General features: G+C 36.5%; 1 protein-coding gene across 1 annotated transcript; it reads right to left on the bottom strand.

Annotated features, from left to right (window-relative positions):
- Nucleotides 1-5,737: 5,737 nt before the first annotated feature.
- Nucleotides 5,738-13,078, bottom strand: LOC149144783 (uncharacterized). Its single transcript, XM_089452268.1, has 3 exons — nucleotides 13,018-13,078; nucleotides 6,101-6,909; nucleotides 5,738-6,004 (listed from the first exon to the last, which is right to left on the bottom strand). The coding sequence occupies exons 1-3, from the start codon at nucleotides 13,076-13,078 to the stop codon at nucleotides 5,738-5,740; spliced, it is 1,137 nt and encodes a 378-aa protein (XP_089308394.1).
- Between the last annotated feature and the right edge of the window lie 9,472 nt (nucleotides 13,079-22,550).

Here is a 22,550-nt window from a genome sequence, read left to right as displayed (position 1 = left end):
TCACCATACCAAGAGTCTTCAATAAAAAACCGCAGTCACCATTACACAGTCAATTAAAAAAAACGCAGTCACCAACTGATGCGGAGAGGAATCAGAGTATTAAAGTAGCGTCATGTATTTTCTAAAAGCAAAAGCACTTGGCTCGAGGGAGACTCCTGTGGGCCAAAATGGACCCGTCTCCGTGGTGGCCTGTACAAATTGTGGACGAGAGAACTATAAGCCGAAACTGCATTTTTAATGACCGAATGAAGGGTGGAGTCCTAGCTCGCTTTTATGGGAGCTGCATTTATGCGTGGGTAGATCCGTTTGCGGAACCTGAGGAAAGTTTTAAGGGTTCCAATCGTCGTGCTTTTGAGAAGGCCTTGGAAGAGGAGATGCTGCTTCGGAGTAAGATTACGCAATCTTCCGTGGAGCCAATTGGAAAACCTAATCAAGAAAAACCTAATCCAGAAAATACCAGACATTCATGAAAGGCAGTACAGGGGGAGCGAGGGCTCTTTTGGAAAGTTCTTTTCCGCTATTATTCAGAAATCGACAGACACTAAGACCATTACGACATTCGGTTTGGTTGGATGGATTAATCCAAATGGACGTGAGGCTTCAACGCATCAAGGTAATGGAGCAGAAACGCAGCGTTCCAGGGAATACATGAACGCATCAACGCTCAGGTAAAAACGCACATCAATTACTCATGGTCTGAGGGCGCAGTACTCATGGTCTGAGGGCGCAGTCTCTGGCAGTCAGAGAGCGCAGCGAATTCAGGCAAAGGCAGAGGCAGAGCCAGGGAATCACGCCAGAGCAGCTCTCAAGACAGGAGTTACTACTATTTTAGGGACTGGGACCTAAGCTCTGATACCATGTCAGGCCAGGGTAACTCCAGATATTACTGAGCGCAAGACAGAACTGATTGATTTATTCATTAGACAATTATTTATACATATACACAACGGATCAGTTCATCTTCTAGATGACTGTCCAGCTTCACCCCATCCGTTTCGGATTAGGTGTCAACACTATGGAATAGCTAGCAATTCTTAAAAATCATTTCACTAGATTTTGCAGACAGTACTTTGGACATACTTACATATTCCTTCAAAAAAAAAAAATTGGCTTTTCGTAGTTTGTTAGCTTTTATGATTGCTACCCTTCGGTATTGCATATATTTTGTTACACTGCCATTATCTATTTTTTACAAAGTTATAATCACAACCAGATATCTCTTTTCCTATTTCGTTATAGAGGCCTCTCAACTTCTTCTTCATCCTCATTCAAAACAAGCTCCTAAGCAGATAAGATGAAGAGTATCTTAAATGCTCTTGTAATAAAGAGTACATTTGTAATTGATGAGTTTCTCAAAAACTTCAATTGAAATTTTTGTTTCATACCCTTTCGTGTGTCGAACTTGGGCCTTTAATGTCATAGAGATTTTCGGTTTTTTTAGTGGTGCAGTCCGTCTAATGCTTCTTCCTACAACATTGAAACAATAATACGTATGCTTCACCTTCCATTTCACTTTCTGATCCATCTTCACTTGGAGAGAGTTTAAACGAGGGGAACCCGTTACAATTTTTTCTTCATATATGCTTAACCAAGCAAACCTATCGATTGTTGCTTTCAATACAATAGTGACAGTAAAACTACCTGCTTTGGGATTATTGCTCCCCATATTTTCCACAACTTTGAGCTTATTTAGCTCGTCTTTCCATGTTTTTGGCCTAAACAACATACCAATGCCAATACTCTATAGTATGAATAAAGAGGAACCACTAGTAAAATTTAAAATATTTTCATTTGCCTTAACTTGTAAATACATGATCATTTCACCACTACTCTAGTACACATGCTTATGATCTCGATAGTACTTTCCATTAAGGATTAAAAATGTGGTTGACACCCAAATCTTCGTTGAATAAATGTGGCAGTTAATTTCATTTTAAACGTGAAATGGCCGCCTATTTACGTCTTAAGCACACAAAAGTTAATTACGCTTAATTTACTATGTTAAAGCCTAAAGTACATGGATTAATGCGTTAATCACATGCATTAACACGTGCTAAAGTTGTTGATTGAAGTGAAATGATATGAAAGCACACAATGTATATCAACTACGAAATAGGGAAGTGATTAACCGTGCCAAGTGACCTAATGGGTCACTTGGTCCCTATTACCTCTCAAACTAGTAGGGGACCTAAAGGGAATCCCTAAAGGGAAGATGCTAGGCCAAGGTAAACAAATGGAGTCTTAACCCACTGTCACCTCAACTAAGGCTCCCTTCTATTCACGGAATTTCACCGATGGGAGGAGACCCAATATGTGTGGGGTCACTAATGAAGGATAAGTCAATGGATATGAGTGACCTGAATATCCCTTTCCCAAAATTTGAAGGATAAATATTTTTTGTTTTGTAAGCAATGTACTAGGTAATATAGGGAAAGGAAGAGAAGATTTGAGGGTTAGGTTTATGAGATAAGACTTGTGAAGGAGTTTACCAAACCCTAAAATCCTTGTTAGAATTGGTATCTCAAATGGTTCTTGAAGAATGGTATTTTAAATGAGTGGGACCATACGGGGCCAAGTGGACCCAATCTAGGGTATGAGGAAGGAATGTAGCAACCAATGATATATTTACCCTAGACAAGGTGCAGAGAGGATCAAAGAAAATACAATTACTCAAAGATGTTGTTTTGACCCTAGGAAGTGCTAGCCTTGGGGATGGCAAGGCAAGTTTTGGTCCTAGAATGAGGACTTGGCTTTTATCCCAACTTCACCGTCGAAATGTCTTCAAATTTAGAGATGTGCTAGAGGAAAGTCCAGCACAAGAGACCCTAGGAGATCAAATATTTTTAGTGGCTAACTTGCTGAGAAATTGATGCCCTAAGCACCCCAATGTGGCTAGACTTGGGAGAAGGTGAAAGAATAAGAGTTTTGGTGACCACCCTTGGTATATTAGTGCCTTAATCCTTGGGAGAATGGAGTCTATGTTGATTATGCATAAGATTTCTAGGTTCCCAATCAAGGAGGCCTCAAAATTACTTCACAAAGCCTCAAGATCAAGTGACTGCAATCTTACGGCTTTTATACTTCAAATGCACAAGAGGAATAGATTATCAAGGTCAAATTCTACCCCTATGAGATTTCACTCACACTACATGGCCCATACATGGAGAGAAAGTTATAATAAACATAATTCCACAATATTAAGCGATAATTGCATGATGCAAATAGCCCTAAAACAACAAAAATCCAAATCCAAGAAACATGACAAAAGGTAACAAGAATAACATCAAAATTTTGTACTTACATGCAGTAAACTATATCCAACCATTCACAAATGGCAATAGAGAAGCTCCAAGAGAAGACAGACCAATAACCATACATCAAAATTCATCCATAAAAGCTCCAATTCATCCTCCATAAAAAAGTGTGAAATAATTCTCTAAAGGAGAGAGAGATCCAATCCAAATTGATCATGAGAAATGATCTCACCTCACTTGTATTTATACACAATGTAGGAGTTCAAATTAGCCTCCTTGGCCTACACAAACCCCAAAAATAAAATAATGCTCTAATAATACAACTTTTGGTGACAAGCCCACCAAACTAGCTCATAAATGAAAAGATAAGTCTCTCAAGAGGTCAAATAATAATCTATGCATGTCATAGCGCCCTCTAAGAGGCCTAATGAGGTCCATAGGTGTCATAATGAAGAGAAGGATCCTCAAAAGCAATGGAAAAGGGGTTAGTCCCTTGTAATAATTTGTGGTGCTCCAAATGACATGTGGGGGCACACAAGTGTCCTCACGGTTCTCCAAACAAATCAAAGATGTTGTAAATCACCTGTAAGGGCTAGGATGATGGTGCAGGTGATGCCACATCATCGTGAAAGTCCTGGATCATCTTCCAAGTGTATAATGTAGATCTGGGGCCGATTGGGCATGATGGATCAGGTGCATCCTCCTCATCCAATAAGTGAACCACGAGTAACCTCTGAATGGATGTGCGGATCCATGGAGTACAATCTGTTGTTGTGGAGTCCCATGCCTCTCAACACTCACCCTACATTTCTCAATGTAACCCTCTAGAGGATTAAGACCTCGTATAAGGTGATCAAACCCCAAATGGAAACCATCTGCAATCCTGCATAAGATCCAATGCGTCCCCTAGCCTTCTAGTACAACAAGTCATTAGAGAAATAGAGTAAATGAGCTTACCTAATCATGGACCATAGGTGGGGAATTCATAATTGCTTGCCCTTCCATAATGGGCTTCAAGATGTGCCAATGTCTCCTAAACTCCAAATGGGGTTAACCAAGCACCCTATCAGGTGGTTTCTACTTCTAAAGGGGATAATATTGTCAAGGTACATCGGTCAAAGGTGGTGGTATGTGGTAGATAGGTGAATGAAGTAGGGAATGAGAAGGGGTAGCCCTAGGTCACATTCTGGGGTATAAGGGTAGCTAACAAGAGGGAAGCCCACACTTGGGTTTCTAATGTGTAGGAGGGAGAAATTGTGGTACATGAGGTACATCGACCTTGAATTTTCCAAAGAATTCACGACACAACAAGAAAGTTCCCAACAATTAACATATTCAATTCCCATATCATGCCGTTGTCGCTTGTGCCGAGAACTCCCACATCACGATGGTAAAATCACTATTACTTGGTGTAATCTTTTTCTCATCTCACTGTCCTCATTAGTCACACTCCACTAATCTTATTCTTTAGACTCATGTCAACTAAAAGGTGCAAACTGTCAATTTTCACATTAGTTGACACACATATTTCCCTCTTCCAGTGTGAAAATCTTATGAACCCATTCAACATCTTGGGTCACAGATTCCAATTAATTGAGATTTAACATATATTAAAAAAGTAATTAAGACTCTACAACCAATATTTATCACAACAAATTGCAAAGATGGGAATTGTCATCAAGTTTTCTAATAAGGAAAAAACTCAAGCCCCTCACTGTCTTAATCATGCCAACTAACCAATAACTACCAAAAGAGACAGGGAAGATACCACTATGCATTGTTGGTTTGATATGTTTGAGAAGCAGCAAAAATAATTCAACAAAGTGAGTTTCAACCAAGTGATAATTACATCATAAAGGCTACCCAACAAAGTGAGTTTCAACCAACTAACAATTATTTTAAATTATTGCAACCTACCCAAGCAATCTGTTTAGAAAAGTTGTTAGATAAATAACAAATATGGTTTCCCATAATAAGTCTCATTAAAATATTGCACTATGTAGCTATTATAAAATAGCGAGGTCAAAATTAAAATGAAGTTTGTAGTAATTTAAAACATGTAGTAGTCAATGATATTTCTTACAATTCATTTATGAGTACCATTTCACCATTAATATTTCATAAGATAATAGATAAAGATGGGGCTGAGCTTATTTTGTTATAAGTAGAGATAGGTTTATAAAATTTGTCACCATTAGGCATTGTTTACTGAGGTCACAATTAGTTTAGGATTCTGATTTTTGAATTGTAATTTGGTTTCTTTTCCAAGAAATTGCAATGTGATATTACTTAATTTTTTTTTTTAATGGTAAAAATAAATTTAATAAGATCAAAAACTCTGGAAACCATAATTCTAAAACTTAATCGCTATCATTTAAATTTTCAGAAAAATTTACCAGATTCCTGCCAAGAATTTTCCCAGCAAAATTGTAACTCTGTAAACTATTCGATTATTTTATATTTATATTTAAAAAGTTTCTTGGCTATTCAAATGCCACACATACTCTATCTTGAGATGAAGCTCTCCTCCAATACGATAATCTCGCCAGAAACTGCAACCTCTTTTCCTCTTCCCTGCCTTCAATTCGTAGTGATTGCACTTTCAGGGTTTCGAGAGCAGGGGCGTTCTCAAGCAAGCAGCCCAGCACAGCCATTTCCTTCTCACCAAAATTACTTATATCTACACGTAGCATTCGAAGATTGACAAAATGGGTGTTTACAGATGCTGGAATGTGATCACCAGCTAACTCCTGCATACAAAAACAAAGCAAAATTCAATCATCTCCCGCATCGAATAAGCACAGCTGAATAAAAATAATAATAATATCATAATTTTATTTTCTTACCAAAACAAACATGCCTCTCATGTGCAAACGTTCGAGATGAGGGAGTCTCTGGAACAATTTGAGTAGAGGAATCTTCATTTCTTTTCCCCTTTCCAGCAGCGGCGAAACATAGATGTCAAGCTCCTTCAGTAATTTGAATGTCCCCACTATCTCCAAAAATTCCTCTGCGCAGAAATTGCAGGCTTCACCTTCGCTCCAATTCAACCACAATTCTTCGATCGCGTTACTTTCACAGTTGCGTTTGAGGTGCTGCACCGCGCAGGAAAGCTCGTGAAAGAAAAACCCATTGACTTGCAGATCTCTTATGGGCTTTACGGGAGATAATGTAAGAGATCTAACCTTCGGACACCTCACGTTTAAAAGATCCACTGACCCACAAACCCTTAGCAGTAAATATGTGATGTTAGGAGCCGAAATGGTAACATTCGGCAGCCCTAGGTAATTGAAAATGCTCAGTTTCTCAAGAACCGGGCAATGGGAAATAAAGCGAGTTAAAGAATCATTTCTGAATTCCACATTGACAAATTCGCAGGTAGTGAGATTGTTGAATCCAGCAAAATTGGGCGGAATATGGGAGACAATGCAGTCCGAGAGTTGGAGCGTAGTGAGACGAGTACAGGAGAAAAGGGTACGGGGCAGGAGAGTGGGTAAACGAAGGCGGAGAGTGAGGTGTTCGACTCCATGAAAAAGCAGGGTGTTGAAGATTATATTGTCCACTGTTAGTGAATCGGGGACGACAGACCCCAAATTGAAATCTGAGAGCGCGAGAGTGAGTTGGGGAATTATATTGTCCAGAGTAGTTATTTCGACTATTTGCAAAAAGTTATAAAAAGTTATGAAGTAAGTTTTATTTTATTAAAATATAAATTTTTATATAGAAACATTTTTTTGTTTTTATTATTAGTTCATGAAAATGAGAATGAGAGTGTTAATATTTGCAAATGATTTAGTTTATATTTTTTTTTATCATTACATGTTGTATATGAATTTTTATTTTGAATAAACCACCACTTTTCATATAAATTTTTACTTTGAATAAACCACCACCTTTCATATTATTTTTCAAATAGTAAAGAGGTTGAAAAACAGTCTCAAAGCTTTGATATCTTCTAAGATATAATTTAGAAACACATTGTGACATCATTATTCATCTTTTATCCATCAACCTTAGAATCACCCCCATTGAAACACATGTAAATTGTTGAAACACATTGAGTATCCTAGAGTATATCATGGATTAGCTTACCAAAACTTATTTGATGGTTGTGTGATGATTTAAGTAGTGGAGGAAGTTCAATGCTACACATGCTTATTCACAATAGATTGCATGGATTTTACTAGTTTTTATATTTTCCCGAATAAATTTTGCATGTAATTTCACCAATAAAAAATGAAAATAAGCCTCTCATAAAGGATCTTTATCTCTAAGATGATTAATAGAAGATAGTATCTAAAAGCCATTTCACATACTACTAATCTAGATTTTTTATTTTGGAGTTAGGGAGCATTTTGTTAAAGATTTCCATGTATTAATTTGAATATTTAGATTATTGCACTATTGATTTAGTAAAGATATCAATTTTTCCCAGTTATGTGATTGGCTAAATTACCTATTATTAATTTTTATGAAGAAATTACATGTTCTTTATTAAATGTTTTCTTATTTTCACATGTCTTTTGTTATTTAGTATATCATGCATTGTACAATTATTTCCACAATAATTATATATTTGATAGCCAATCATTGTTTTGTTTCTATAGATGTCAATTTCCTTCTATAACAAAATAGTTTACTCTTTTTGATAGTTATACTATAGTAATACTTTTTCATCTGAATTTTTTATACAAAAGTAAAGCTATAGGTCACTTTTATCTACTATTCTTGAAAATTATCTTTTAGGAATATATTTCTTCAAACCTCCTTTATATTAGGCTTATTTCATTCATTTAAACACGTTTCGAAGGATGGATAATGAATTTAAACAAATTCATAGATCTCATCGAATGGTTGACAAGCAATAACTTAGAGGGTTATTTGATCTCAAATATGAAAGAATCTTATTGGGCCTTTTCCTTGGATTTAATCCTCATCATCAAGTTCTTGGGGATCCAACGCCCTCAACAATTCAAATTACTTTGTTTAAATATGTGTTGAAATCCATGATGATCCATGTTCAATTCAAATTTCCTTCCAACTAAGTAGTCTATCTAAATTCTTAATGCATATACTATTTCCAGAAGCTCCAAATCATGTATTATGTAATTCTTTTCATGTGGCCAAATTTTTCTTGAAGAGTAAGTAATCACCATACCTTCTTGCATTAGTACTCCACCTAGTCCTTCTTTTCAAACATCCATACATGCCAAAAAATATTAATCGACATCTATACCTTTAATACATAAGCCATCATTAATATTTATTTAATCTTTTGTAATGTTGCATCACATCATTCTATCCACACAAGTTTCTTATCGTTATTTGTTAATTCGGTAATGACCAAAACATATATTCAATTTTGTCTTAGGACTATCCAATTCTCTTATTCTCAATTACTGATATCACAACCTTAATATATTTAAAAAACACATTTTCCGCTTTCATTGATAAAAAAATATCATTGATTTAGGAAAGGAGCGTTGATTTATTATTATGGCTTTTTGTTAGTGCTCACCATGGTAATATACATGGACAAATAAGTTTTGGATCTAAAATTTCTCGAAGCCACTTTTGTAATTCCCACAACTCTAGAGTTTTCAGGTAATAAGGAGCCTTTGCCATAAGTTTCATTTTTGGTTTGAGTTCAATTATGAACTCAAACTCCTCTCTTAGGTGGTAATGTAAATAATTCTTTTAAACACACATATAAGAATTAAATTAGATAAGAGAAAGTAGTATTCTATATCTATTGCATCTTCCTTCTTGCTCATACTAAATGCACCATACAATTTAAACCCTTTTCTCAAAATTTTCTTCAATTCCAATGCTAAAATAAATATAAGATTATCCCATATTCATCCCAAGAGGATTCTTTGATGCCACACATGATCTATAAAATATAACTTCTTATCTTATAATCAACATTGCATCATGACCCTTTAATTTTTGGATATGTTTTATATTCTTTACATGATTAGCTTCACAAGTGATTTGTATCCTTTAGCTGAAGGAGTAGGGTCACTCAGTGAATAAAAGCCCCCTTTTCCTATGGTTTCATATAATAATTCCTCATATAAAAGGGAGGTTTTTTCCTATTTTTTATGGTTTTTGGTCTAGTTTTTCAACCCACCATTTTCTAATTCTAGATAAGGATTTGAGGTTGTTATTTATTCTAGGTAAATGGATTAGGGTTTTAGATACTATATGTGGTATTGTAAATAATGAATTTATTGATGACGAAAGTTAGAATATGGATTTAAACATTTTGTTGGATTTCCTAGTTAAGGATTTCCAAGGTAAAGGTATGAGTATTATGAGTGATCACTAGTATTTTTTTCCAAAGAAGAAAAAAGTATTCTATTTATAATTAAAATAAAATAAACTGAGTGTAAATACCATAGCATTCTAGTGGCACAGATGCCAAAAAATATAGTGTTTGGTCTAATGACCTATTTGTTACATATGTAAAGTACATCAAAAATGTATTGCAAACCAAAACTGAAATCATCCAAAAATATAGAGAGCTCCTCATAATAGATAAATACATCATCTATTATCATGTTTGAAGAAAGATATATTTTGTATACTCATGCTTCCTTAAAAAAAAATCTTGAGAACCAAAACGGGGAGTCGAGATACATGTTTGTATTGTTCAATGCCATGCTATTCAAACCAAGTAGAAAAGTGAAAAGTAAACATCAAAAAGAGTAAATCAGAAAAAAATAAGTATGTTGTCAAAAAAATGTTGTTGGTACAACATGCAAGAGTTGAATAGGAAGAAAAGTTGATTGGTTAATTATGCCCAAGGGGATAGCTTGGTGTTGCCTGATTGAGACTTCATTACTTTCTTTAATTTCCCACTATCCTTGATCCAATGTCAATACTCTCTTCGAAAGTTGACCAGTCATTTTGTTTTATTCCCTATGGATATCAGTGAAAGACATGTGAAAGGTAACTCAAGAAAAATATATTGGTTTATGGATGACATTTCGATATAGTGGAAGGAGGGTATATTTTTTCAATATGGTTGTTCCCTGCATCCATTTTATAATTACCATGGAGTCTCCATAAATATGTAGCTCAAAGATATGTATATAGTTTGCTAACTGCAATAATAATTTGAGCACAAATAACTCAATAAAATTATTTATTACATTGCCAATATTGCAAGAAAATAAGAAACGAGAATCTGCCAAATTAATAAGACCTCCCAAGTCTCCCAATGATTTTTGTTTTTTTGTGATGCCCTGTTGAAAAAATATCATGGTTTGTCTTTCATAATTTCCACATCAAAGAGATTCCAGACATGAGTAGTAAATTGATTTATCGAAATAGAAGTCAAAAGGGAAAGACTATTTATTACCACTCTCATAAAGGATTTGTATTATTTCTCAATGATAGAACTATTCATTTCAAGCCATATGCCCCAACATATAATTAGGGGGAGATATTTTATATTATTGGGAGGTTTCCTGCCAATCCAATATTTTAAGAACTCATCCATAGAATTCCATTACCATGTATAGATGGTTCCAATATATTTTTGAATCTTAGTCCACACTGTGACAATAAGGGGACATTTTATGAAGAGATAATGGATATCTTCTGCGTCTTCTAAATAGAGTGAACATCTACTAGGTCCCCAGAAAGATTTCTTTTGAAGAATTTCCCAGATTAGGGCTTTATTTTTCAAGCGCAACCACATGAAAAGTTTTATTTTTGGCAAGCAGTTTTGTTCCTAGAGCTTTTTGACCCACTAGGGAGGTGGGTGGGTGGTTGGATATTGTGCAATGGATAAATATCAAAATTTTGGATTGTAGATGCCTGAAGGAGCATAAGACTAAACTAGAGTATCTTTGGTAGGTGAGAGAGAGGGAATATTATGTCGAATGGAATAAAGATATTTATTCCATTTAATAACCAAGGCCCCTTTGAGTTGTAAGTATTTTTCCCTTTTCCAAGTTTACTGGAACATGAATCCCATCTGATCAAAAGCCTGATTTAAGAAGAAAATTCCTTGAGAGTGAAGTGCATGGATGAGTTGGTCACTAAGAATGTGTGATTCTCTACTTCCTATTCAAGGATCTTTCCCAATTAACATCTTTGAACTGTCACAAATTTTCCATCTAAGGCCTTGAAGAATGACAGTTGCAGAGTTTTTAATAGCTTTCCATATTAGAGATACATAATGTGATGGTCTTCTAGGATCTCTGAGCTAATTTAATATACTGGAGGGTTAGATGTATTTTTTTCTCATAATTTGAGCCCAGAGCTCAGAACCCCGAATCAATCTCCATACACCCTTTGTAGCTAGTGATCTTGAGAACCATATGAGGTTTTTTAATCCCCATACCCCAAGTTGCTTTGGAAGGGAAATAGAAGACCATGATATAAGTGAAAAGGGTATATGATCATGTTCCCAACCCAAATATATATTAAGGTTATCTACTTAATTTTGTGTAAGATGCCCAAGAGGACCCATGCAAGTGATGTCCAATATATAGGAATAAATTCTATCACAAACTTGAAAAGAGCGAATCTGTCAACCCTAGATATTTGTATGTTGCAGCAATTTCTGATTTTAAGTTCATTTTTTGTGATAATCCAAGCCCAATCCCGATTCTTGTAGCTATTAGGATTTAAAAATAAACCCATATGTTTTAGGGGATCATCAACTTGATGTTGTAGGGAAACAAATAGGATCCTGGAGACAAGGTCAAATTCTTCCTAGCTAAGGGAAGTTCCATCCAAGGTGGATTTTGCATGGTTAATTAGCTTGCTGGTAGCTATGGAGAATAATTCCAATATACAATTTATAGATTGAAGACTACCCGCATTAGTCACAAGAAACATGATGATATTTTCCACAAATAAAAGATATGTAAGGGAGAAAGCATGAGAAATATCAATACCAGTATAAGATGGTGTTTATTCACATCGATTATAGCCCGACTTAGAGCTTCTTCCATAATCAGAAAGAGGAGAGGGGATAGGGGGAAACCTTGTCTGAGACCAATTTGATGATTGAAGAAGGGTGAAGTTGATCCATTAATTAATAGGGCCATCAAAGAAGTACTAATGCAACTTTATATCCAGGATACAAAAAGCGGTTTGAAACTAAGGTGAAGAAGAATTAATTTGATATATAGCCAGTCCACCCTATTGAAGGCCTTAGATAGGTCCACTTTATAGATAACAAATTTTTGCTTCTATGTATGGATGGATTGAAGGCCCTCTTGAATAAGATAAATTTCCTCATGGATTTGTCAATCCTTCGAAAAACAAATTGTTCCATGTTAGTTTGAAAGCTCATTGAAAAATTCCACCATGGGACTAGATTCCTCTTTTCGAGAGGACTAATTTCGACTATTGAAGCATCCAATTTGGACAAGGGAAAGTGTACTTATGAAGAAAATCGGAAAGTGTACTTATGAAGAAAATCCCACATATGCACATTTGGATAGGTCGGCCTTAACAAGAAATTGGTCACCCTTGGAAGTCTATAAATAAAAGTGACTTCAAGCCCATTTGGACATCACCAAGCATCTTCTTCTTCTCTTATTCATTGATTGATTTGCATAGGTCTGAGGCTGGGTCGATGAAATAGGTTTGCAAAGGTCTGAGATTACGGGGTTCGAAGCTCGAACATGTTTCTAAGGTTTTTGGTTACAATCATTGGCTTCACAAAGGAAATATTTAGTTGTAGTCACTGGCTTGTAGGCTTAAGGGAGCGACTGTAAGCTCTTAGTCACTCACATACCTCCTCCTCCCTGTGACTGCAAAGTAGGGCTAAAATTTGACAGTTTACTGCAATTGACCATAGTTGACCGCATACAGGAAAAGTTGTCTTTGATCTATATTGATGCTAGAAACATATTTATGAACATTGTTGGGATAATTTTGCTAGATACTATCGTATTGAGATCATTGTACTCCCTACTGAAAATTTTATGACAATCTAATAGAAGAATAATTTCAAAGGGCTTTCCCCCTTGTGGGGTTTTTCCCTAGTCTTTGACCAAATTTGGTTTCTCTTGTTAATGTGTTGATTGTGTCCTTTGTCATTTCATTTATTGTTTTATCTTCAAGTATTATTGATGATTGGAAATATTAATTGGTATTGAAAAGATTGTCAATTGAAGTATTGAATTGGGCTAAAGTAATTGATACAACATAGAACAATCTGAAAATTAACATGGTAGCAAAGCTAAGGTGAAGGTCAAGCTCAAAAGGAGACAAGCATTGAAGCAATCATCTTTGGAAAGTTGAAGGAGATTATCTAGTCAAGTCAAGATGTCTTCCTCTTTCTTCAAAGAGCATGAGAAGTTGGGTGACTCAACTAACTTTGCTGCATGGAAAGTCAGGTTGGAGATCATAGTTGAGAACAATGATGTTTTAGACTACATTCAAGGAAAATTACTTGAGCCTCTTGAGAAAGGTTCTTCTACTTCCAAGAACAAGCACAAGAAAGGTGTGTTAAAAGAAAAACAAATTATAAATGATGGTTTACAAGATAATTTACTTGCATATGTTGGAAATTTGAGGAAATCTAAGGACATGTATGATAAGATAGTTGGCATGTATGGAGTCAACAATTTGAATGAAATCATCTCGTTGAAAGATCAACTCAAAGACATGAAGATGAACAAAGGACTGTGCAATCCTACATTATGAGGATATCTCGTCTTAGAGATCAATTGCAAAGAGTTGGGAAATTTGTGCCTCACAGGGAATTGGTGATTGTGACTCTTAGAGGTCTCCCTCATATTTGGGAAACCTTCGTTACTACTATAAGAAACAACAATATTTTTTCGTCATTTGATGAGATTGTTGGGAAGCTCACTCAAGAAGAATCAAGGATGATATCAAGAGGAAGGATTCAAAAGCATGAAGAGGGAGACCCTGTTTCAATTATTACTCATTACAAGAAGAAGAAGAAAGGAAAAGGAGGTCCATCAAATTCAAGAAAGCCTCCCCCTCAAAATTTAAATAGAAGGAAGAAATCATTTCACATTGAATGCTTCAATTTTCATAAGAGAGAACACTATGCTCGATATTTCCCTGATAAGAATAATGGACCACGCTACAATACTAGAAGTAACAACAACATGTTTGATGATCGAAGAAGAAAAGATAAAAGAGGAATAAGAGACAGTCCAAGTGATCATGAAGAAGATCGTCGTCCCCAAAAGAAGTCAAGATTCTCCAGGCATGAAAGTAATGTTGCAAATCAATCTGAATATATTCTTATTTCTTCTCTCACTAGTTCTTCTCCTCTAGATTCATAGGATAGTTGGTTGGTTGATAGTGGGGATGCTCATCATTTCTCTGGGTATAAGTAAGTTCTCTCTAATTTGGTAGAGAGGGCATCAAATTTGAAAATTATTCTTGGAGACAACTCCATTCATCCCATTAAAGGTTTTGGGTCCATCAAATTTCATCTAGATTTCGGGGAATCTGTTTTTCTCCATGATGTGATGTATGTATCAAATTGAAGAATAATTTTGTATCCATATCTGCTTTAGAAGACAAAAAGGATGAGGGTTGCCTTCATCAAGTGAAATGTTCTTACTTAGCATGTTGGATCACCTATGATAGATGAATTTAAATTGGAATCAAGATTTGAAGGACTCTATAGAGTCACCGGTAGAACTCTTATAGCATTGGTCCATGATACTAATCATCTAAGCGAGCTATGGCACCGAATATTGGCCCATCTACATTATGATGCTCCTTTGAAATTGGAGAAATTGGTCTCAGGGGTTCCCAAGGTTCAAGCCCAACATGATGGAGTATGTCTAGGTTGTGCCAGTGGAAAGAAGACAAGGGGACCATTCCCCTCTAGAGAGAATAAGACAAATGACATTCTCCATCTCATTCATTCCTACATATGTGGTTCAATGCAAATGCATTCTATTGGTGGCCATCTCAAATATATCACCTTCATTGATGAATTCTTAAGAAGACATGGATAATTTATTTGAAGCACAAGGATGAAGCCTTCGAAATGTTCAGGGAGTTTAAAGCTTTGATCGAAAATCAAATAAGGAAGAAAATCAAAATATTCAAGTTTGACAATGGTGGAGAGTACACATCAAACTAGTTCATTGATTTTTTCAAGAAGGAAGGTATCAAGATAGAAAAAATTATGCCCTATACTCTCAAACAAAAGGGAGTGGCTAGAAGAAAGAACTTGTCCACTATAGAAGTTTCCCGTGCCATGCTCCATGATCAGAAGTTGTCGAAGTTCCTTTGCGGAGAAGCAACAAATGTTACCGTATATGTTCAAAATAGGGTTCCTCATCAAGCATTAGACAACAAGAACCCTGAAGAAGTATTACAGATGCCAAGCTTGATGTTGGCCCTCTCTGTATCTTTGGTTGCCCATGTACTTTCATGTGCTGAAGCACAAAAGAACAAAGATGGAAGCCACAAGAAGAAAAGGTATGTTTGTTGGATATTGTGAAAATTCTAAGGCATTTCGAATATATATTCCTGGTCAAAGGAAGGTTGAAATTACTAGGGATGTAACGTTCGATGAAGATGTTTCCCTTGGGAAAGAAAGGGACCTTCCTCCACCTCCTCCTCCTGAGAAGAATGATGATATGGATATTTTAGATGGTCTTTCCATGCCTGAATCCGAGACATATATTTTTTATGATCCCATGGATCCCTTAGATCCTCCTCCATGTGATCCACCTACTGGGAAGAGGTCACTTTGGCTTCATGATACTTTACAAGATGACGAGAGACACGTTCCCGTTCGAAGATCATTTAGAGAAAGTAAGAAGCCATGCAGATACTGGGGATATGTTGTAGCCATGAGCATTATGATTCAAACTAAACCACCCATATTTGAAGAATATATGAAAGAACAAGTTTGGAGGGATTCTATGGCCGAAGAAATTGAATCAATTATGAAGAATGACGTATGAGATGTTGTACTGAGACCAAAGGGGAAATCCGTGGTGACTTTAAAGTGGTTATTCAAGGTCAAACATGGAGTTGATGGTAGCATTGAGAAATACAAGTCAAGGTTTGTGGACCTAGGATTCTCCCAGAAAGAGGGAGAAGATTATGACGATATATTTTCACCTATGGCTAGATATACAACCATTCATTCGATAGCTTTCCTTGCCTCAAGTCAAGGATGGACCCTTCATCAGATAGATGTAAAGACAACATTGCTCCATGGCATGTTACAAGAAGAAGTGTATGTCGAGCAGCCACGGGGATTTGAAGTAAAGGATCGAAAGACACATGTTTGTAGGTTGAAGAAGATATTGTATGGTTTGAATCAAGCCCCTAGAGCATGCACATAGACAATTATTTGGTAAAGCTAGGATTGACAAGAAGAAATGTCAATCCCAACCTCTACTTCAAAGTATTCCAAGATATGTCGTTGATTTTGGTTTTAAATGTTGACGATCTATTCTTGACAGGGAGCAAGCCCCTGATGGTTGAGTGTAAGAGGGAGCTAACCACTGAATTCAAGATGAAGGACCTTGGACTCGTGCACTACTTTCTAGGCCTTAAGGTGTGGCAAAGGCCTAGTGATATTTTCCTTTCACAAGAATTTTTTTTCGTGAAGCTGTTAGAGAGATTTGGAATGAAAAAATGCAAATCCTTGCCCACACCTATGGAGATGAATTTCAAGAAGTTATGTGGAGAAGTTGCAAAACTTGATTTGGCGAATCCATCTAAGTATAAACAGTTGATTGGGGCTCTGATGTTCCTAGTAAACACCCATCCAGACATATTTTATGCAGTGAATACATTGAGTCAATTCATGATCGATCATCTCCATGCACATTGGATCATTGCCAAACACATTTTGAGATATTTTCATTTGACGATCAAACTTGGTCTCAAATATTCTATCGGAGATGTTCAACTTCATGGATACACCGATGCTGACTGGGTAGGAAATGTTGTCAATGGGAAGAGTACATTTGGATGTTGTTTTAGCCTTGGATCTAGCATGATATCTTAGATGACCAAGAAACAAAAGTCTGTAGCATTGAGTATCGCCGAGGCAGAGTACATTGCCTCTAGCATGGCTAGCTGCTGAACAAGAGCTCAAAATTTGCCAAAAAACTCAAAGTGTCAGAATATTGATAATATTAGCTTCAGATCAAAGAGCTCATCATTCTGAATCCAATGGTGTGAATGACACTCAAATCTGAGCTCATATGCAAGAGTTAGAGCAATTCAAAGTTCAAGTTTGACTTGGACACATGGCAGGATTGGATGACATGGAAAAGGTCCTATGAATGGGGAAGCGCCAAGTGGTAGGTTTCCATTAGGTCCCACATATCACATATCAGAGGAGTTAAGGCAATCGGCCCTGGGAGCAGTCAGAGTTGCGATGCGATATATTGCAATCGCAGATCGGCGAAGGGTCACCGTTACATAATCGTCTCCCGACAATGCTTAGGTGCGATGCAATATATAGTATATTGTAATTGCAACTAGGGTAGGTGTTTACAAAGCGGTCCCAACTATAAGTGCCAATTTTGATTTGCGATAGGGCTTCATATGCGATGCCACTATAGGTTCTGTTTAATCATTCGTCGGGTCTACCAATATCTGCAATCACACAAATCACCCACTTTTGTTCACAGACCTTAATACCATGAGTTTTCCGCCGATTGCGAGTTGCGATAGAGCTACGGAACCATCGTATTTTCCACCGGACTAACCACTTTGTATGTGACCACTCGGCCTTAACTCCGAGATAGGAGAAAATTGTGGAAAGACTAACATAAGTCATAAATAAGTAAATTTTTGACCAAATGGGATGCAAAAAGAGGCTAGATAGTCATTTTTTGATATTCTTGACTCATTAGAACATGGTTAAGGATCAAAGGAGCACTTCTATATAGGCTTTTTGCAAAGTGAAGCCTATGGGTGCCATGGTCAACCAGAGTGTTGATTCAGTTTATGGAGGAGTTTAAAGATGGAGATGACCTTGCAAGGGTCTTCTAGCCTCCATGTGCTTTCTGCAGTAGCCATTACATTAGTGTTGTAGCTATATTTATTATTTTCTGTATAAGTGTTTTGGAGAAGAGACTTGTTTAAGTACTTCAAGTGGATTGTGGTATTGTTTATGCTCTTTGAAGTTGGATTATGGGATCTTGGTGTAAGATGCATGTGTTTGTTGAAGTTTTACATGTTTGATTGTAGGTTAACATGTGTGTGGAGAGAGAAATTTTGCAGAAGTTGTTTCTTTGAAGGAGAAACTAGCCATTTCATTTCAGCAGTTTATGTACTCTTCTTTTCTAGATATTGAGCATAATGAGAAGGGGTCATGCCTTTAGAGCTTATCCAAGGAGATATAGCCCAAGAGGGTTGAACTCCTTAAAAAATGGTTGGTGTATTACTGATTGATGTTAGATTCCATTCAATGTTTTGGTTTCATGTTTTAAATTTTCTTCATGAAACTAACTTAAGTAAACACACATAAATTAATGTTTTTTTTTTAATTTCTATTTTGGAGTACAAACCTCAAGAACATTTTTATATTTTGAATGGGGAATTAGCACAACATTACTAATCTACTCCATTTCAGATCAAGTTGGTATCAAAGCATAGGTTTTCTTTGTGCAAGGAGGAATTGATTGTTGTTTGCAAGTGAATTTGTTTTGAAGCTCAAGCGAGGAGAAGGTTTTGGAAAGGAGAGCAAGATTGCTACAATATCTACCACCAAGTTCTACCTCAAATTGTAGTAGAAGCTTCAAGAAAAACATGTCCCAAGGAGGAGAGCTTGCAATAATGTCAGAGGATGTGAAAGATTTTAGAAAGGCTTTCTTAGACATGGAAGAAATGGTGAAAATCCTCTATGAAGCGAGGAATACCAAATTGCAAGGTGAAAGAAGGTAGATGGAAAAGTTTGTACCTTTTGTCCACATGATGTGGAAGATGAGGTTCTATCAGTGCCCAAATTCAAGGAGTTGAAAGAAGAGAGCCAAATAGTCCAAGAGGACACATCTAGAATCAAAAGGGAGTTCGAAAACATCTTTGTATGTCAATCAAAAGATGAGGCAAAAAGTAATAATTTACATGCTTCTTCCTAATGCGAAAGTGTTGACGTAAATTCATTTGTATCCTTTGAAAAACATAGTAAAGGCATTGGATCCAAGCTCTTGACCAAGATAGTTGACAAGGGAGGAGGCCTTGGAGTAAACCAGCAAGGAATTAAAAATCAAATCGAGGCCAAGGAGAGGCCTAAATATGAAGGTTTAGGCTATGTTGCAAAAGAAGAATGGTCTTCTAATGATAGCTCATGGGTATTGTGTTCCTTTTTCCATAAGAGAGGACATGAGGAGGCAAGATGTTGGGATTTTCATCCAGAATTGGTTCCCACTTGGTTCCTCAAGTGTAAGGAGGACTTGAAGTGCAAAACATCTCCAAAGAAAGATGAAAATGTTGAAGAAGAAGGGAAGCTAAGTTCTTCTTGCCATGCAAGTTCCTCACACAATAAGTGTAAGCCAAAGGACTCCAAAAAGAGGTATAATCATCCTATTAATTATAATTCTTTTCATAATGGAAAACAACATGTTGATTTGAATAACATGGTGAGGAATATGTTTCCATGCACCATTTTCCTTTCATATAACCATTGTGTAGATAAGCACGATAAAAGGAAATCAATCATCAAGAAGATGTTTATGTCTAATGGAATTGAGACCGAAAAGAGAAAATATCATCCAAGGTTAAACGAAAGTGAGCCAAGAGGAGCTCAAAAGAACTTTTGTACTCACTGCAATATCGGTGGACATTGGGTCGAGAAGTGTTGGAAATTGTTTCCACAACTTCATCGTGTTAAGGGAAAGAAAATCATGCAAGCACCAAAAGAAGAAGCAACAAAAGAAAAAGTGGAGCAAGATGCGACCTTCCCTAAAGCAGCTTCAGAAGAAGAGAAAATTCAAATAGATGGTTCATTTACCTCATTGGGTAAGAAATGGGCAGACTAGTTTTCCAGCTGAAGTTTGTAAATTTTTCTTTTGCGCTAGTTGCATATCCCCATAGTTGGGTAATTTGTAAAAGTGATGTTCATAAATAAATCACTTATATGCAATAGTGTTTTCTTTAAGCAATACAATGCTAGTTTGCTTGTTGATAGTCAATTTGAATGGAAAATTTGGGAGTCAAGTTTATTCCATTTTGTAAAATGCATTTCTATTTGTAGTTTGAGAAAACATTTTAAAAATTGTTGTATGAGTAGTTGCAGCACGTTTAGTATGTTCCAAATGTGTTAGCACTCAAGTTATACAAGTATTCACTATGTGAGGCTTGTTTTGGTTCATTTGGAAAAGTATTTTAGGATCTTATCCTCGATAATGATTTTGCAGATGAGAACCTTGAAAGTCTTCTTGGAAAGGATGTTATTGTGGATGGCCATAGTGACATGGACAAGCTGAGAAGAACATCCTTTTGACTAGAAGCCCAACATGATTTTGACAGACAAAATGTTGAATGCGTGGGCAGACTTACCACAAGCATGGGTGAAGTATCCAAGGGTTGTCCATTGTTGAAAGAATGGAATCTGGTAGTCTACAAAGAGCACACTCTTCAAAGTAGACAAAAAATGAGTGGAGGCCAATGCATCTTACAAGTCAGCTCCATCTTGTATAGCAAGAATATGTGCATGAACTGGAAATGCAGCAATTTGGCCACTGGGCGGGAAATGTTGGAAGAAGTGAGGAACTCTTTCTCTTGTTGCAACGAGAGTCACATTTCAATGAATAAATCTTAGGTAGACCTCAAAAGACATGAGTGTCATCTTTTCAAAAGATATCATGAGAGTTTGGTAGCAGCCATTAATGGTTGCAGAGGAGTGTTTCACTTGGCATGTCCAAATATCATTGATAAAGTTGATGATCCAAAGGCAACACTAGTCGATCCAGCAGTTGAAGGCACTTTGAACGTGTTGAAGGCATCGATTGCAGCAAAGGTGAAACCTGCAGTGGTAACATCATTCCAAACCCAAGTCAAGTAGATTTGTTGAATTATGAGAGTCTGCAATAAGAACCTTAATTAAAGTTTTTAGTTCTTTATGGTACTTAGAGCACTAACCCCATTATTTTTACATGATAATATTATGGAAAGAAACAATAAAACATAAAGTTTTTTAAACTGGCCATCAAGGGGATTTGTAGCCACTATGAAGTGATGAGAGAGTGAGAGGCATTATGCCTAAGTTTTTGTAATCGGTTTTGTAATCATCATTATGTATTTGATTTGAAAGAAGCAATTTTCCTAAACCATCTTGGCAATTCCGTGTAAACTTGTCCAAAGAGTATTTTATAAACTCTTGGAAAGTAAATTGCTTCATTGTAAACTCAATAATGTCAGCTACAAATGCAAGTAATGGCTTCATCATTCAAACTCTAAAGAACAGAGGTGAAGGAGACAAAGAAGATGTTTCAAAGACATTTCATACAGTTGATTGATGATTTCAAACTTTTGGAGACCAAAAGTTTTTCAGTGGGTAAAAGTGATCAGGAGCTCAAAATTTGCCAAAAAAATCAAAGTGTCAGAATCTTGATAATCTTAGCTTCAGATCGAAGAGCTCGTCTTTTTGAATCCAATGGTGTGAACGACACTCAAATCCGAGCTCATATGTATGAGTTAGAGCAAGTCAAAGTTCAAGTTTCACTTAGACACGTGGCAGGATTGGATGACACGACAAAGGTTCCAGCAAATGGGGAATCACCAAGTGGCAGGTTTCCATTGGGTCATGCATATCACATATCAAAGGAGTTAAGGTAATCAGCCCTCGGAGCAGTCAGAGTTGCGATGCGATATATCGCAATCGCAGATCGGCGAAGGGTCAGCGTTACAAAATCAGCCCCCGGTAGAGCTTAGGTGTGATGCGATATATCGCATATCACAACTGGGGTAGGTGTTCACAAAGCGACCTGACTATAAGCGCTGATTGTGATTTGCGATAAGGCATTGGGTGCGATGCGACTATAGGTTTCATTTAATTGTCCATCGGGTCCATCGATATCGCAATCGCATAAATGACCTGCCTTTTTCTATCGGACTAACCACATTGTATGTGACCTCTCGACCTTAACTGTGAGATAGGCTTAGAAGTTGGCGGGGCCGTCGATTTCGGCAAAACTTCCAGATTTAACTCTAGATAATGAATTTAACTGGCAGTAAGCCAGATTGTAAGGAGAAAATTGTGGAAGGACTGACAAAAGTCATAAATAAGGAAATTTTTGACCAAATGGGATGCAAAAAGAGGCTAGATAGCCATTTTTGGACATTCTTGACTCATTG

The sequence above is a fragment of the Pinus tabuliformis genome, chromosome X (assembly GCF_031772625.1).
Source record: "Pinus tabuliformis cultivar Carrire ecotype Pingquan chromosome X, CPIR1, whole genome shotgun sequence".
Classification (NCBI taxonomy): Eukaryota; Viridiplantae; Streptophyta; class Pinopsida; order Pinales; family Pinaceae; genus Pinus; species Pinus tabuliformis.
The sequence above is the reverse complement of the archived record's forward strand: the minus strand, read 5'-3'. Positions and strand labels throughout refer to the sequence as shown.